We start from the raw sequence: 15,532 nt of genomic DNA, 5'->3' as shown, positions 1-15,532 counted from the left end.
CATCATAATATTCTAAGGTTGACTTTATTCTAGTCCGAAACAACAAGATGGATACACAGTGCCAACAGTGCTGGGTTCACGGAATGTTGTCATAAGTTTTTAACAGGCTTACAGCTGTTTTAAATACATGTGGAGACTGAAAAAAAATATATTGACCCAATGCGATTCCACTGATAGCCGTAAGCTTCTAAACATTAATGGATTTTTAAAAACTTCTCACAGAAAAGTGACTAAATCATGTCACTTGGGAGAAGTGACCAGTTTGTCAAGTTTCACACTTCCAATTTCTGCTGGGCTAGAAACGCCAAATTTACTTCCAACTCCATTTGGGTGCTGACTCATCTATAATTACTCAAAGCATAACAACTTACTGCAGAAAGTCTAGAGACTTAACCAGAGAATATAAACAAGATTTGCTTACTAACTTCACCTTGCAGTCTTTCAGCGGATTCCCTCAGTCAATCTAGTGTGCTTGATTTTGAACACTTCCCTTAACCAAACTAGTGCTCCCTAGCCTGTGGTGACAATGGGCCAAATCCATTAAGATGTGCTAGTTATGATACCAGGTATCACAAGAGGAGACACGCATTCAGAGCTAAAAATGTAATCGTGAGACTCCATAGAAGAAAATACTGAGACGCCAGGTTATTGTGTAGACAAGATGTAGTGTTACCACCTGTCCCACTTTGAGAGGGACAGTCCCTCTTTGGGCAGTTATATCCTGACAAAAAAATTGTAAAAATGGCAAATGTCCTGAGATTTTAGGACAAAATTATTCCCTATATTTTATGTAATAGTTTCATAAAACAGTTATTCTGTATCTAAAATACCTAAATGTTATAAGAAACAAAATAAGCAACTAAAATGCTACAAGAATAAGCTTTTAGGCAAAAAAGTTAAGTTCTAACCATTGTACTGACCGTGGGTATGTGACAGCGTGTAAAATCTGATTGTACCAAAAACGTCCCACTTTGGCCATTTGAAAAGGTGGGAACCGTAACAAGATGTGGGTGCAGTGTTAAAGAAATCTCGATTCCATCAGATGTAGTTGGTTTCGGTGGATAAAATTAAAACAAAAGACAAGCATGCCATCTGCATGTCACAAAATATACAATATTAGGTCATTATGTAACTTGATTACTGCGCATATCATCAGCTTATTACTACTTAGCCTTACTACATAAACGTAGGGTTTTCGGTTTTGTATTAGAACATTACCCCACCAGATGCGCAATAGCAAGGTCCGCCCAAAGCCCGCCCACTACTTTGTTTCGCTGTAATTGCTAGTCTTAGTATGAATAAACATGACATACCAAACAATATGTTAAACGGTGTAGTTGAATCTGCGCGCTACCGCAAGTGCGCGTTATGTATTCTACATAGCACCATACACCTAAAGTATTTATAGTCCTCTGCAGGAACGTACATGGCAGATCTCCTTACTTGCATTTTGTTTTTATTATTGCTGTTTCACATCCAGTATTTGTGGTGTGGTGTCACTCCTTGTATGCCAAAGGATTTTACATGTTATTGAGTTTCTAAAGGAGTCCTTACTGTTCTTAATGTAAAATGTGGTTGGCGTATCTTGAGTTGCACCTTATTTCGATTAAGGTCATGCTTTTGCATGGGCTGCAGATATGCATTTCAAAATGGGATTTTTTTTTATATATAACGTCTGCGATTCTGGAGACAGTGGATTGCGATAACCAAGCTAAGACAGGTACAAACAGAACCGTTTAACATACAGTTGCAGTTGTTAAGTGACACTTCTCAACGTGTTAAAATCTGAACAGATCCTAATATAATGGGGGAGGAGGGGGCAAACTCCCAACTTTAGGAAGGGATAGAATGTACTGCCTTCATAAACGACACTGGCTAGCATGACTGGTTTTATGTTAGCGTGCATTTCAGAAGAATGTAAAGTCTGAAACTTAAATGTGTCATTATTCAGTAATTTACCAGAAAACCACACACATTGTGTTCTTTTCATAAGCACAACAGTATATTTAAGAAAGGGGGGGGCGGCAAAAGCAATTTAAATCACAAAATTAGGTGGGGGTGTAGAGTACCGCCCTTCTGATCCGCTAATAGTTGAACCTGTCCTTACGTCCCTTAATTAAATAGGGCACACAACATAACTATCCTCGAACGTCCGTATTTCAAGAACGGCAACAAACGGTCACAGATGGAATTTTCAAATGGTGTAATCTACATGGCTGGTCACTCAGCCGTATTTTGCATACAACCTCACATGGGCTTGCCCTGTCAACCATGTATGCCACATCCATTCTTGAGCGAAGACTGCGGTGGGGTAATGTTCTAGTACAAAGCAAGCCGGGTTTTCAATATTCGTCATCAAACCCCAAAAATGGATTTTGCAGCACTGTGGTTCAACCAACTGAATGTCTATGTGAAGTAACAAATACAAAAGATTAGGACTATTCAGAGCCCTAAATTGGTTTTGTATTAGAACACTGCCTTCCACCAGATGCGCAGTAACAAAGACCGTCCAAACCCCGCATGAATTTATTTTGAAAACTTCAATAAACTTGGGGGGAAAACATCCCCACAGAAATGAGTATGGTAAACTTTTGAATTATTTCAGTACAAAGCCTTATTTGCTGGTACCAGGATTTACAATTTCCATTGATCAAAATCTTCCGACATAGTACATGTTAGACTAAATAACTTAGCAGAACGTGTACTCACAAATGGTAACAGAATATGCTGTATTAGCGGACCGGAGTTCCGCTGTGGCGACCCCTAACCGGGATAAGCCGAAAGACAACACACAAAGGTATTACACAGAGTTAAAATTCTTTAAAGGGGAGGGTGAGAACAAAATATTACATGCATAAAATCTATTACACATACTATTCCTATTCTGTAAAGGTGTGGGGTGCGGGTGGCGACCTTTCTGGGAGGTCTTTTATTGCATGCATTTATTGTCCCACTGCTTCAGAATATTGCTTCTTGCTTTATCTCCAGGAAAAAAAAAACGTTTAACGAAAGGGGGGGGGGGCTTGCTCCCAAGGTGGGAGTGCATGGGTTATGGGCATGGACTACAAAACGGGAACTTGTGGATACTGGGTGCATACTACCCTTCTGGCCCGCTTCTAAACCACATTCAATGTTGTAGGGTAAAAACTGTCAAAAAAGCAAGTCAGACACCCAGGACATTCGGTGCTTTCGACAGTGCCCTTATAAATGTAGAAAATAATTGACATTTACGTTTCACCATGTCACTGAGGGCGACCGTGGTGATGCAGCGGTTAGCGTTGTTGCTTCACAGCAAAAGGTTCGCTGGTTCGATTCTCAGCTGGGGTGCCTTCTGTAGAGTCTGCATGCCCTCCCTGTGGTCGTCTGTGTTTCCTCCCACATCCCAAATAGATGCTGTAGGTGGATTGGACACTAAATTGGCCCTAGGCGCGAGTGCATGCATGTGTATGACTTCTGAGGAAGGTTGGGGGCCGGGCTGGCAAATAGACGCCGTAAAAACTCCACTGCCAATCGTGAGCGGACAGGTGATCCGCTGTGGCGACCCCTAACCGGCAAAAAGCTGAAAGAATACATTTCACCATGTCACTGCATGGCATGGCTTGTCACTCAGCCCTGTCAATCATGTAGGCCACACCAATGTCTGCGCGAAAATCGCGGTGGGGTAATGTTCCCGTACAAAGCTCCAAAATCTTTCAAATCTCAAAATTGAGACCTCCCAGAAAGGTCGCCCCCCCCCCCCCCCCCCCAAAAAAAAAAGCTGTAGTTTATGACCTGCAAGCAGACTACAAGATGCATTATTTCCAGCGTACCGGTGACCAAAACAACCTACTCTAATCTAGGCAAAGTCTAATATTGCTGTAAACCACAAGTTTACGTGTTAAAACACACACCGAGTCCCTTTGGATCTTAAGTTAGAAACGTAAACTATTCTGAATGCATTGCGTACAGCATTGTTACAATAACGTCAAGGTAAACCTCTAAACTGCGGAAATCATAGCATAAGGTCCAAATGCTGAAAACTTCTTTAGTTCCAACATCTTTTCACATAAACGCCACAAAGCTAATAAAATCTGTGTGCGGTTTCTTTACTTCAGCAGGTCCAAGAAAAGTTACAAAAATTATACGAGTAGCAAGACCAAGACCGTGCGGTACCCAATCCAGTACCCTTTCTAAACACCGTACTCGGGTCTTGTAAAATTCAAGTGAAGCTGACGAAAAAAAAAAAAAAAGTCAGTGATTCGCAAACATCCCCGTGCGCAGATATTTTGTTAAGATTTTTTGCGGTAAGAGTTATGGCCAAACTCTTACAGAAGGGGGGGGGGGGGGGGGGGGGTCAAATGAAAAAATGGGGGCAGAGTTTAAATATTGGTTTTATAAACTTAGAAAAATTGCTAAAACATTGTCTGTGCGTTTTTCTGAAATATATTAGAACAGGAGTTTGTTTCAGTGTGCATTTTTCTGAAATATATTAATTCTGAAACAAATATGTAATTTAGTGACGCCTACCCTCAGATCATCCCAGCGATTTGCCAGTGAACAGGCCAAAAATACAAGGCTAATATCTGGACAGTTGAGAAGGTATGCAACTTGATATTTCATCTCCCGCCACCGCAGCCAGAAACCGACAATGTCAAAGCCCACATCAGCAATCTGCGTTTTTCCTTGATTCCATATAGAAGAAATTTAAAAGAATTAACGGGCACACCGTTTATCTTGGCTGCGCGGTGTTAAGTGAAACACGCGCACATCATTCGTAAAGTCACTTCACGTGAAGATCCTATATTATTAAAACTATGTGTGCGTCTGTGCAAGTGTTGAGATGCATACACGTTGTACTCAACAATAACACAACTGTTACTTAAAACAGTCAAAATCCACATGTATTGGAAATGCAACATTTAGTCAATACCAGGCGTCATGCGTCTAAACAAAGCCAAAAATAACAGAAGGCCTAATTTAGGAAGATACTTGAAATAGATTTACAAATAAGTTAACAGAATGGAAGGTTTCACGTTGGCATTCAATGTTTTCTGAAACATATTGAGTCTCTAACCCAGTATCTATTTTTATTTAATGAATTCAATCAAGTTGCCAAAACACCAGGTTTGGTTATTAACAGGCCAAAAATAGAAACGAGGCAAACGTCTGGATATTTTCCGAAATTCTTTACAGTTGAGAGATATGGCCTTAGCGTTTCTTTAGAGCATACATCCTTAAACTTCGAAGACAGGCCTCTTCCTCAATCCCTCCACCAAACCTGGCTACGGATTTATGCAACAGAACTACACACCCGATCACAGCAAGATAATCAATTAAAGCGGAGTCTACTTCTCAAGCGTAGGCAGTACTAAGAATCACACATTAGAAAAATCAGTTTTTCAATACCATACCGTCAACCTCCACATCACGCAAACATTTTATAACGTAAAAATGAAGCAAACGTTTGGTGACACACTTAAAGTCAGGTCAAATACCACAAGGCAAATCTACCTACAAAGCATAAACAGTAATACTTCTCTCAAAAACAAATTAACTAATGCTATTCCGCACTTCTGTTATTACCATCACTATGCCACCACTGGTTTGCCAGTGGTGCACTACAAGTCTGTCAATCACATTTCCGTACACCGCTGTAGTGAAGGGAGGGAGAGAAAAAAAAGTTCACATCGCCGTATTCTTATTGGCTCGACTCTCTGCGTACGCGCCTCTCTTGTTAGTGGGAGGCTGTAGCATGTGTCAATATTATTATCTCTGCACCTCCTTGAGTAGGGTAGTGTGACTACCAGAAACATCAAGTTTGAAGTAGAAGCAACAGAGATTGTGTGATGTGGTTTGGAGATTAAACTGGGACCTGCGGAAGGGAGGAGGAGGAGCAAGGAAGACGAAAAGCAGCACCTTACTCCCAAACAACACGTTGTTTGGATACATTAAGGGTTATTATAAGACTTAATATTTTGTTAAACTTACTGTTAAGTCTATCATCTTGCATTTATCCTACTGATTACAGAAGGTGTTATTGTAATCCAACCTAGTTTCTGTTCGGGGGTGTTGGAGTTGTAAAATTTCCCCCCTTTGTCGGCACTATATCCATTGGTTAGATGGCGACCAACATCGAGCCGATTTATGGACTTTGTGAAGATGAGGTAATTATTGATGTTTTTGTATTAATTGATCCGCTTAGCACATGCATTTGATCCAGTGATTTGGATATGTTTTTGAGTGTATGCTGAATCTAAAGTTGAGGCACAGGGATGGTTGTTTCCGCAGAAATCAAAACAATTGACAGGCTTGCTGTAGTTGACTAGTAGTTTAACTTAGTACCATATTGTAAAACATGTTAGCATTGGATTTCAGTGATGTTCCCTGTTTTTTTTTTTTTTTTTTTTTTTTTTTTTGTATTTTTTGCAAGTCCTACTATACATGTGTAGATAGATGCGGGTTATGGTACCGCATTTTAAGCACTGACTTAAAGGTTGTGTTGGTTTGCTAGCGATTGTTTATGTGTTTACTTTTCGATGATATTATTGACTTTTTTGTATTAAATGGAGAAAACTGGATTGTTTTTGTTGTTCCAAAATATTTAACAATGATATTTTCGGAGGCTGTTATTTTAAGACGAACGTTATAAGACCTTAAATAATGGTGCTGTACATTATTTTTACGGTGGTGTCTTGTTTACAGTCTTCTAGGAAATTAATACGATTGTAGTGGACTCCTTAGCCCTTCTTACGTCTGTTACATTTGAGATGGTGCACGTTGGGTGTGGTTGTTGTCCCCGTTGCCGTGTTACTGATCTGCAGAATGTGTGTAGCATTGCTGGAGTTTGCTAAAGTTTGGGTTACTGGGACACTCTGGATGCCTGTTCTTTCAGCATTTCTCGTCTGCAGTCTTACCATGGGTTTCTGTTGCATGGGCAAGCAGCTTGTGTGTTAATGCTGAGTCACTTTATGTAAAGAAGGTTTTCAATACACACTTTTACCAATGAAATATATGCAGATCTCCGAGACTGTATTAAATTCCCGAGTCACATAATAACCCTTTATTTAAGGCACACTTTGACCAATTGAAGTATCTGCAGATCTGTGAGACTGGATTAAGTTATACATTATGCTAAATTCATTAACCTTTGGCTAATAAGGGTGTTTTAGTATTTTTCCTCAGAAGTACACCATCAGATGCTTTTATCAGGTAGCCTTTATCATGTTTTAGGTTGGTTTAATTGTTACTGATGAACATTTAACCATAAGAGAAAGACACTCTGTATCGGGGTTTTAATTGTTTTCTTTCCAGTAGGTGTTATTATGAACACTGACCTATGAGCTTTATAGCACATTGGTCCTTTAGTGTGGTGCTGTTAAACTGGCAAACACATATTTTAAGTGGATTATAACTTTGTGCTAATTTATGCAGATTTCTTGCCTTTTATTTGTATTTATAAAGATTTCTCATCTTGATGGTAGAGCTGTAGTCTGTACTTGGTTAATTTGCACGGAAACTCTGCAAAGGTGACAAGTAGACTTTATTAGTTGACAAGTCTCCATCTAAATGCTGAAAAAAATGTACATAAACATGGGTGTGTTTAGTTTACTGTTAGTGTAATGTGTTGAGTAAATTACAGGTAAGATATTGGAAGCAGAGCACAAGTGCATTATTAAAAGAGGCATGGTATAGTTTAGTCAGTCATGTGCTAGCCTGGTTCCCTTGTTGGCCCTGGTCTAACTTTTCACATCTGATCTATTTCATTTGAACCTTGTTATCAAAAAATATGTGTTTTAAACTTGAAATAAATGTGTGTTAAATGCAGTAGAAGTGATGCTTCCCTACTCTGCATTCCCTGCATATCATCTGTTCCATAGTCTGTCATACCCTGATCATATTTTTCTCTTGCTACTTGTCTTCTCCACTTCTCTGAATTGTCTTCACATCCAAAACCTTTCATTTGGGCTGTGTTTGCCGAGTGGTTCTTTTTACTACTATTTTTTCTATGCCCTGTTATCTCTACTGCCCTTTCTGCCACTGAGCACCCTTGCAGCTCTAGCCTCATGACTCATTTCTGTCCCAGACTTCACACTCCTTTCCTGTCCACCATGGAGGTCTTAGGTTCCTCACCCAGTGCCCATGTGTTCTGTCCATCTTCTGTTTTTCTTTGGCTAACAACATGTCCCTGTTTATTACACCCTGTACTCTTTGCAACTGCATTTGAAATATTTTTGTGTTGCTGCTATCACCATTCATCCCCCTTCCATCATTAAACTCCAACCCAAAAACACACGCACAGACACAGGGTATGTAAAAAATTACATTCCTCCTTAAAATCAATCAAGTTCAAAACCATTCTAGCTGGTAATGAGATCAATACAGCATATAGGTATATTAGGACGTATTTAAATTACCTATTTATAGAAACAAGAATTTCTATTGATATTTTGAATTATCTAACCGGATTAGCTCCCCAAATGCTGGTCATTTTTGGCATCCCAAAAATTCATAAAGATCTTAGCAGCCCCCTTTTCGACCAATAGTTAATGGCCGAAATAATATAACTTACCCCATGGCTAAATATGTAGATCACATTTTGAAAAAGTATGTAACTACTGAAATCCAAATTTGTAAAGATTCCTGGACCTTTTTGGAAAAAATTAATAGTCTGAGGTATGAGACCTATAACTTTGTTACAATAGATATAAAAGATCTTTATACCATAATACCAAAAGAACTTGGTATAAAGTGGGTGACTGAGGTTTTACTGGATAAAGGGATAGATCATGATGAACTCCGACTGGTCCAGGAATCTTTGACATTATTCTTAAGAGTAACTTTTTCATGTTTGATTCCTTTTCTAGCCAAAGGAAAGGGGTGGCTATGGGGCCAGCATGTGGCGATAGCTTTGCAAACCTGGTCATGTGTTTTTGGGAGAGGAAGTTTGTTTTGGAGCATATAGTACATTCAGACTACTTAGTTTATTACACCCGATATCTGGATGATATATTCCTAATTTTTGAGGGAGGTGCTGACATATTTAATGAATTCCTGGTATACATTAATAATACAACTGATTTTTTTTTTTTTAAGGTTTACCAGTAATTTTCATACGGAGAAAATTGCGTATCTGGATGTATATTTGCAGAAAGACAGAGTCAGACAAAAGTATGTGGCCACCATTCACAGAAAGGATACGTATCCCAATTCTTTCCTCCACTTTACCAGCTCACACCCTATGCATCAGAAAAAATCTGTGGTGAAAGGACAGCTCATCAGGGCAGCTAGAATGGTTTCGAAATTCGTTGATTTTAAGGATTAATTAATTTTTTACGTACCCTATTCATGAACTGAGGTTAACGGGAGTATTTCCTGGATAAATTGATTTATGAGGTTACCTCTAAAAGGAACTCTGGACACTTTATAGCTATTTTTAAATGGTTCTGAGATGGATGAGGGCTTATATTTGAACAGTTCTAGTAGTAGCCCTTATTTGAGTGGGTTAATAGAGGATATGACTGACCAGGTTAACCATAGCCCTGATTTTTCCCTCTCATTTATCACCACTTTTAGTAGTGATGCATATTATATTAAGAGCATTTTGGAAAGAAATTGGAATTTTATTATAGTGGATGGGAATGTGAGGAGGATATTACCCCTTACTCCCAATATTGTATTTAGGAGGGGCAGTAATTTGAAATATCTCCTAGGAAATAACATGTCACAAATCCCGAGGACTAAGGGTATATTTAAATATGAAGCCTGCAATTATTGCAGATTCATAGATCCTGGTTCTTTGTGCCAAGTCAATAATATAAGTGTTGCTTGTAAGGGGAGGTATAACTGCAACTCTAAGGGGTGTGTGTATTAACTAAGTGTAATTCTTGCTTAGGTTTCTATATAGAGGTAAAACAGATAGGAAACTTAAGGAACGCATATATGAACATCAGTATGCTATGAGGAACAGGAAAGCTGAGAATGCTTTAGCTAAGCATGCACTTAATAACCATTGCCATTCAAATCTGGTCAATAACTCTGAAGGAGAATGTTCTCATATTAGGGGAGAACCATTTTCTTTATGGCTAGAGCAACATGAATTATATTGGCAGCTCAGACTGGATGCCTTCAAATACCCAGGATTAAATGATGCATGCTCTATAGCCTGATTCTAAAACTAAGAAATTTGATGAGATAGAATTTTTACTTTGAGTGTGCATTTAGTATTAACTAATGTTGTTAGGGACATACATTTCCTTTGTGATTTTTAGATTTTAAATAATATATATATTTTAAATATTGCTTTATAAGCTGTTTAATTATATGTTGCTTGATTGTTTTTCCAAGTCCCATTGGGCGTTTTTAAACATCTGTCAGTCATGTGCTTAATTTGTAGACTATTTAAATATGCTGTATTAGTTTTGTTGAATAGTCTGAAGAAGTGGGTGTATTTGTACCCACAAAAGCACTTACTGTAACATTAAATTCTTGCTTGTACCTGCTAGCCTTGGCTATTTTCTGTTTGTTCATTACACCCTGTACTCTTTGCACCTGCATTTGAAATCTTTTTGTGTTGCTGCTATCACCATTCAGCCCCCTTCCGTCATTAAACTCCAACCCCAAAATACAGACACACACAAAAGAAGCTTCCTACCAGCACAGTGTTTAACATGGGTAATCTTGTCTGTGCAGGTTTCCTTACTGTACCCTTATTGTGTGTGTGAACTTGAGTTGTATAACACTAATTAAGAAAGTGAAAGAGGTGTGGCAGTTTCTTTGCTGTGATGTAAAATGTTTAAAAATGTTATACTTTACTAAAATCTACCACTTTGCTAGGGATTGCAAAAGTAGCATTGCTCTAACAAAATGAGAGTAAGTGTATTAGTTGTGATTTAAAGAAACATACAGTGCAACAATTCCCTTAGTACTCCCTGCGAGTACAGTATATGGCTAATTTGGCATTCTCCATTTCAGTTCCGCAGACATTTGCACTTTGGTACAGAAGCAGAAAAAAAGTAACTTTTTAAAGAACATTTAAACTGCAGTAATATCACAAGTGCTGATCTGCAGATGGGATGACATGGATATATCAAAAGTTTAAACAAGTTTAGTACCGGTTTCACATGTAGAGAGAGTAAAATTGAATTTTCAGCTACATATCTGGTGCATTTTTAAGAAGTATTTACTGTAGGTGGTACCTGGGTGGAGAAAGTTGTATGCAGGTTTTACTATAGAGAATGTCAGAGGAGCCATTTATTAACTTTGTACTACCACTTGTGTCTGTTGACCAGAATGTTTTGAATGGAAATGGGGGGTTATTAATATGTATTCCACGTTTCATTCCTGCATTGATTGCTGTTGTCTTTGTTTTATCAAGTGCAGCACTTGGACTTTCCTTTACATGCTTTACATGTCAAGCTGTTGGACACACTCCACTTAAAACAATCCCAATCCCTCCGAGCTGCACATTCTCTGTGGACCTAAACCTTGTCACCACAATAAATAGAACATACTGGAGGGATAATTCCTGTCCCAGAGACTTCCCATACTCTGGAACAAACTACCTATCTATATCCAACAAAGCTCCTCATTAGCACTCTTCAAGAAAAAATCTTGATGATTGGATGGGAAATAGGAAATTCACCCCAGGGATCACCTCTGTGGCTCTGGTCGACAGGGGCACAGGAACATTTTCTTGGGTGGCTAAAGCCAGGGTACCTTTTTGGCTAGGCGTATATAGGCCCTAGGGCCAATAGCCTAGTACCTACCTATGTACAGCAAGTGAGATGTTTTAAATATTGTTTCCTATATATGTATTTATCAAGTACCCACTGGATGTGAGTGGGATCCTGAATGGGGAAGATTGGTAATGTACAGGGTAAATGCATAAAGCTTGTAGAAAAATAAGGTTCCACATAAAGTGGCAGATGAACATTATTATTTATCCACCCATGTGCGTTACTATTTTTTTGCCATTTAAAAGTTCAAACTCAGGACTGCAGAATTAAGCTTGTTAACAACTTGTACTCTTCTCATCCACATGCCCCAGACTTTAAGCTGCTTAAAGAGACTTCACCATTTCCCACTGTGTTTTCTTGCATTTTATTTCATTTATGTTATGCTTTGGATGTTGAAAATTGATTCAGTTTTAAAATGTTTTCTTTCCCATCTTTCCTTAGCATTTGTTCCTTGTGTTATAAAAGTCAGCAACACAATATCATGTTTAAGTGCAAAGCTATAGTTAGGTTGAGTGGGTCTTGAGGGAGAATGGAAGTTACTTGTTGCTGTAATATGCACATAAATGTTGCTGTAATATGCACATAAAGGTTGCAGTTAGCGTTTAGAATGTGAAAAAAATCTTTTTTTAGGCGTTTTCTCCTATGAGATCACAACTGTTACGTTGCAGCTCTAAAAATGATGGGATTCTTCATACAGATTAAACATGTCATAAAGTAGCATCTGTACAAAAAAAAAAAAAAAAAAAAAAAAAAAAAACATTTTGACAGTTTACATGGCTGGTGACAACTCTTACTTTCTGAGGTTATTGCTGCTGCAACTGCTAATAATTTTTTTTCAGAATTTTTACAGGCAGTAAGTAGGACTTATTTTTAAGGAGGCTGTCTTGATTTTAACTAGAGAAGTCTAACAGTGACTTTGAACTTTTTATACTAGTAATGACCTCTGGCAGTCATCAGTTCTGCTTTTACGTTGCCAGAACTGTTGCAAAAGTTTTGGTGCTGAAAGCCACTGTTTCTAATTATGTGGATTATACCTAGGGTCTGTTTTTAATGCTGTATTTATACTTTTTCTGCTGTGTGTCCTTTATCTGCTATTATCAGCGTTGCTATGTGTTTGCCTACAATTGGTTCTTAACTAATATGATTATTGTACAATACATTTTAAGAAGCAAAGGTGTTCTTTTGTTAAGATACAAAGGTGTTCTTGTGTTAAGAATTTCAGAATTTAAATGTCAAACAGTCTGGGATGACGTACTTGCAAGCACACACATTAATGGCACTTTGCACCCCTATGTTGCTGTTTGTGCTTAATGGTAACTCCAGTATACAATATTCTAGTTGCTGGTATTTATAATGTTTGTTGATCAGGTAGATGGGATGATTTGTTACTGACCATGTTCAGATGAAGACTGTGCCTTATGGAATATGCAGAAGATAAACTGGCCTTTACTTTACTTTATACATAAAAGCAAGTGTTTAAATAACAAGCAAGAAATATGATAACTCCAGATAACCAGTTGCCTTTTTTAAAAAAAAATGTAATGTTTTAAGTTGCTGTGGAACCAGTTGTTTTTAAATGCATAACTTACACATTGTTTCATACTCCTTTCCTGCAAGAAATTACCACATTGTTTTACAGAGAGTTTTTTTTTTTTGCAGTCTGATTTTTTATTAGCATTTTTAAAGACACAAATACAGAATCGATTACAAATCACACAATGCAAATAGGTTCAAAGACAAATAAATGAATATGCTTCATACAACCTGCTTAGGCACATGTACAATTAGACCTATGTAACAAAAAAAGAGATAATAACCTTCATTATGCATATGATTAGGAAATTAACATACAGAAAAAATATCAAAATTTAATGACAAATAATTATTATACAGGTGCATGGGGGTGTATCAGTATGCCTAGAGCCTATTTGATTTAACTATATACAATACATACACACGACTGTCACTGATTGGAGTGTTTAGTATAAGGAAGCTAGATGTTAGTACTTGCACCAGGGAAGAAAATGATAACGTAGGGGGTTAAAATGTTTGTGATCATTCAAGAGTTTGTTGGAGGAAGAGATTAAAAAAAAGTATTTGTCACAGAATTAACAACCCAAGTGGACTAGGGGATTTAGAGAAGGGGGGGGGGTAAGATAAAGCCCGAGGGAGAAAAGGGGAGGATGGAAATCCACCGGGGTGATGTTGATTAAGAGCATCTAGTAAGTTATTCCAATATTTTTGAAAATAAATTTAATTTCTTTTTGCTTGTTGTCTTAAGTTTACTTGCCAAACAGCCATCGACTGGAAGTCATTCAAAGACATTTTGGAACTGTCTAGCCAGTTTGAAGTAATGTACGTGTTGAGAAGCGAACATAGTGTCACGATAATATGTTTAGTTTCAAAAGTAAATGAGCCTGGATAGATATTTAATAGAGCCATCTCACAGGATAGAGTTGACTTCATATATCCCATTTTCTCCAGTCTTGCTCTTGGGGAACACCAAAGTTTGTATACGTTTTTACAGGACCAGAAGATATGAAGTATGTCTGCCACTGAATTAGGGCATGTTGGGCATAAAGGTGAGGTGTTTGGGTTAATTTTATTTAGTAATGACTGTGTGTGATAGGCGTTGTTGTTAATCATGAGCTGAGTATAGATTAGTTTTTTGAAGGGGGTTAATTTTATTGTTGCATCAATTGCATCAAGTTTTTGGCTAAGTGTAATTTCCCTGTTTTTTCCATCCCAGTACTTTAGAGAATAATATATTATCATGGTGTTTTATTTTTGTTACTAGTCTATAGACATTGGAAAGCATTTTACTCTTGGATAGTAGTTGGGTTATTAGTGTCTGGTAAAGTTGGTATTCCGGGGGGGGGGGGATGACATTGAGTCGGTGACCAAAGATATTAGGTAAAGAATTTGTTTAATGATAATATAGTATTTTCAAAGATATTAGGTAAATAATTTGTTTAATGATTATATAGTATTTTTTATTGACTGCCAAAGAGGAAATGATGTCATAAAATGGCAAATCTTTGATTGTATAGAAATCCCAGACTGTACAGTTCCTAATGAAAGGGTAACTATCGAGATTTATCATGCTGTTACCCAATTTAAAATTTGGATTAAGATGGATTGGTTGGGCCAGCGTTAAAGAGTGTCGCAAACCAAGGGATGATATAAATTTTTGGAACCCACTGATATTTTTTATTGATATAGGATGAATTTTATATTCTTTGAGAATTTTAGTGCCAAGAAAGATAATTGCACTAGGATTAAGGTTGGACACATTTATATGAGCATTGTAAATTTTTATCCATAAGGGGTTCCAGTCTTTGTTTGATTGTTGGAAGTTAGCAATGTGTACAATGCGACTGGCGTTGATTATATGATAATATGTTAGAAAGTCCGGTAGGGCCAGACCTCTTCTATCTTTGGGAAGTGTAAGTTTGATGTAACTGATTCTAACATTTTTAGGGTGCCAAATAAACTTCCCCAGTGAAGCATTTATCTTCAAGACAAAGGTGTTTGGAATGTTTTGGTTAAGGGCAAAAAAGTGAAAAAGAAGTTTGGGAAGGATATTCATTTTTATAATGGCTCCTTTTGAGAGGAAGGAAAGATTTAAATGTTTCCATCTTGTGAGATCTTCAACGATTTTAGACCATGTTTTGTACAAATTACCTTTGATTAGCTCTTGTTGGGGGTGGCAGACCTCTCAACCGTTCCGAATTACTCGTTTTTTACCGAGTTTTGGGGTCCAAATGAAGGGGTGCCATGATTCCCGAGTGGCACCCCTTCATTTCTGTTTTTTTTGC

At 37.7% G+C, this 15,532-nt stretch overlaps 1 protein-coding gene and 1 long non-coding RNA gene across 3 annotated transcripts in view; one reads left to right on the top strand and one right to left on the bottom strand.

Moving 5' to 3' along the window:
- Positions 1-5,665, bottom strand: part of LOC122797597 — a 56,382-nt gene extending 50,717 nt beyond the window's left edge. Inside the window, exon 1 of the long non-coding RNA XR_006364196.1 lies at positions 5,563-5,665. This is a non-coding gene — a long non-coding RNA (uncharacterized LOC122797597). The remainder of the gene's footprint in view (positions 1-5,562) is intronic.
- Positions 5,666-5,789: 124 nt separating this feature from the next.
- Positions 5,790-15,532, top strand: part of NEDD4L (NEDD4 like E3 ubiquitin protein ligase) — a 3,335,946-nt gene continuing 3,326,203 nt past the window's right edge. Inside the window, exon 1 of one of the 2 annotated variants that reach the window (XM_044066167.1) lies at positions 5,790-6,143. In XM_044066167.1, the coding sequence (XP_043922102.1) occupies positions 6,099-6,143 (45 nt within the window). In that variant the 5' untranslated portion in view covers positions 5,790-6,098. The remainder of the gene's footprint in view (positions 6,144-15,532) is intronic. The other variant, XM_044066169.1, reaches the window with a different exon arrangement.

This window comes from Protopterus annectens, chromosome 1.part0, assembly GCF_019279795.1.
Source record: "Protopterus annectens isolate FY-2018-M chromosome 1.part0, PAN1.0, whole genome shotgun sequence".
NCBI classification, from domain to species: Eukaryota; Metazoa; Chordata; order Ceratodontiformes; family Protopteridae; genus Protopterus; species Protopterus annectens.
The sequence above is the reverse complement of the archived record's forward strand: the minus strand, read 5'-3'. Positions and strand labels throughout refer to the sequence as shown.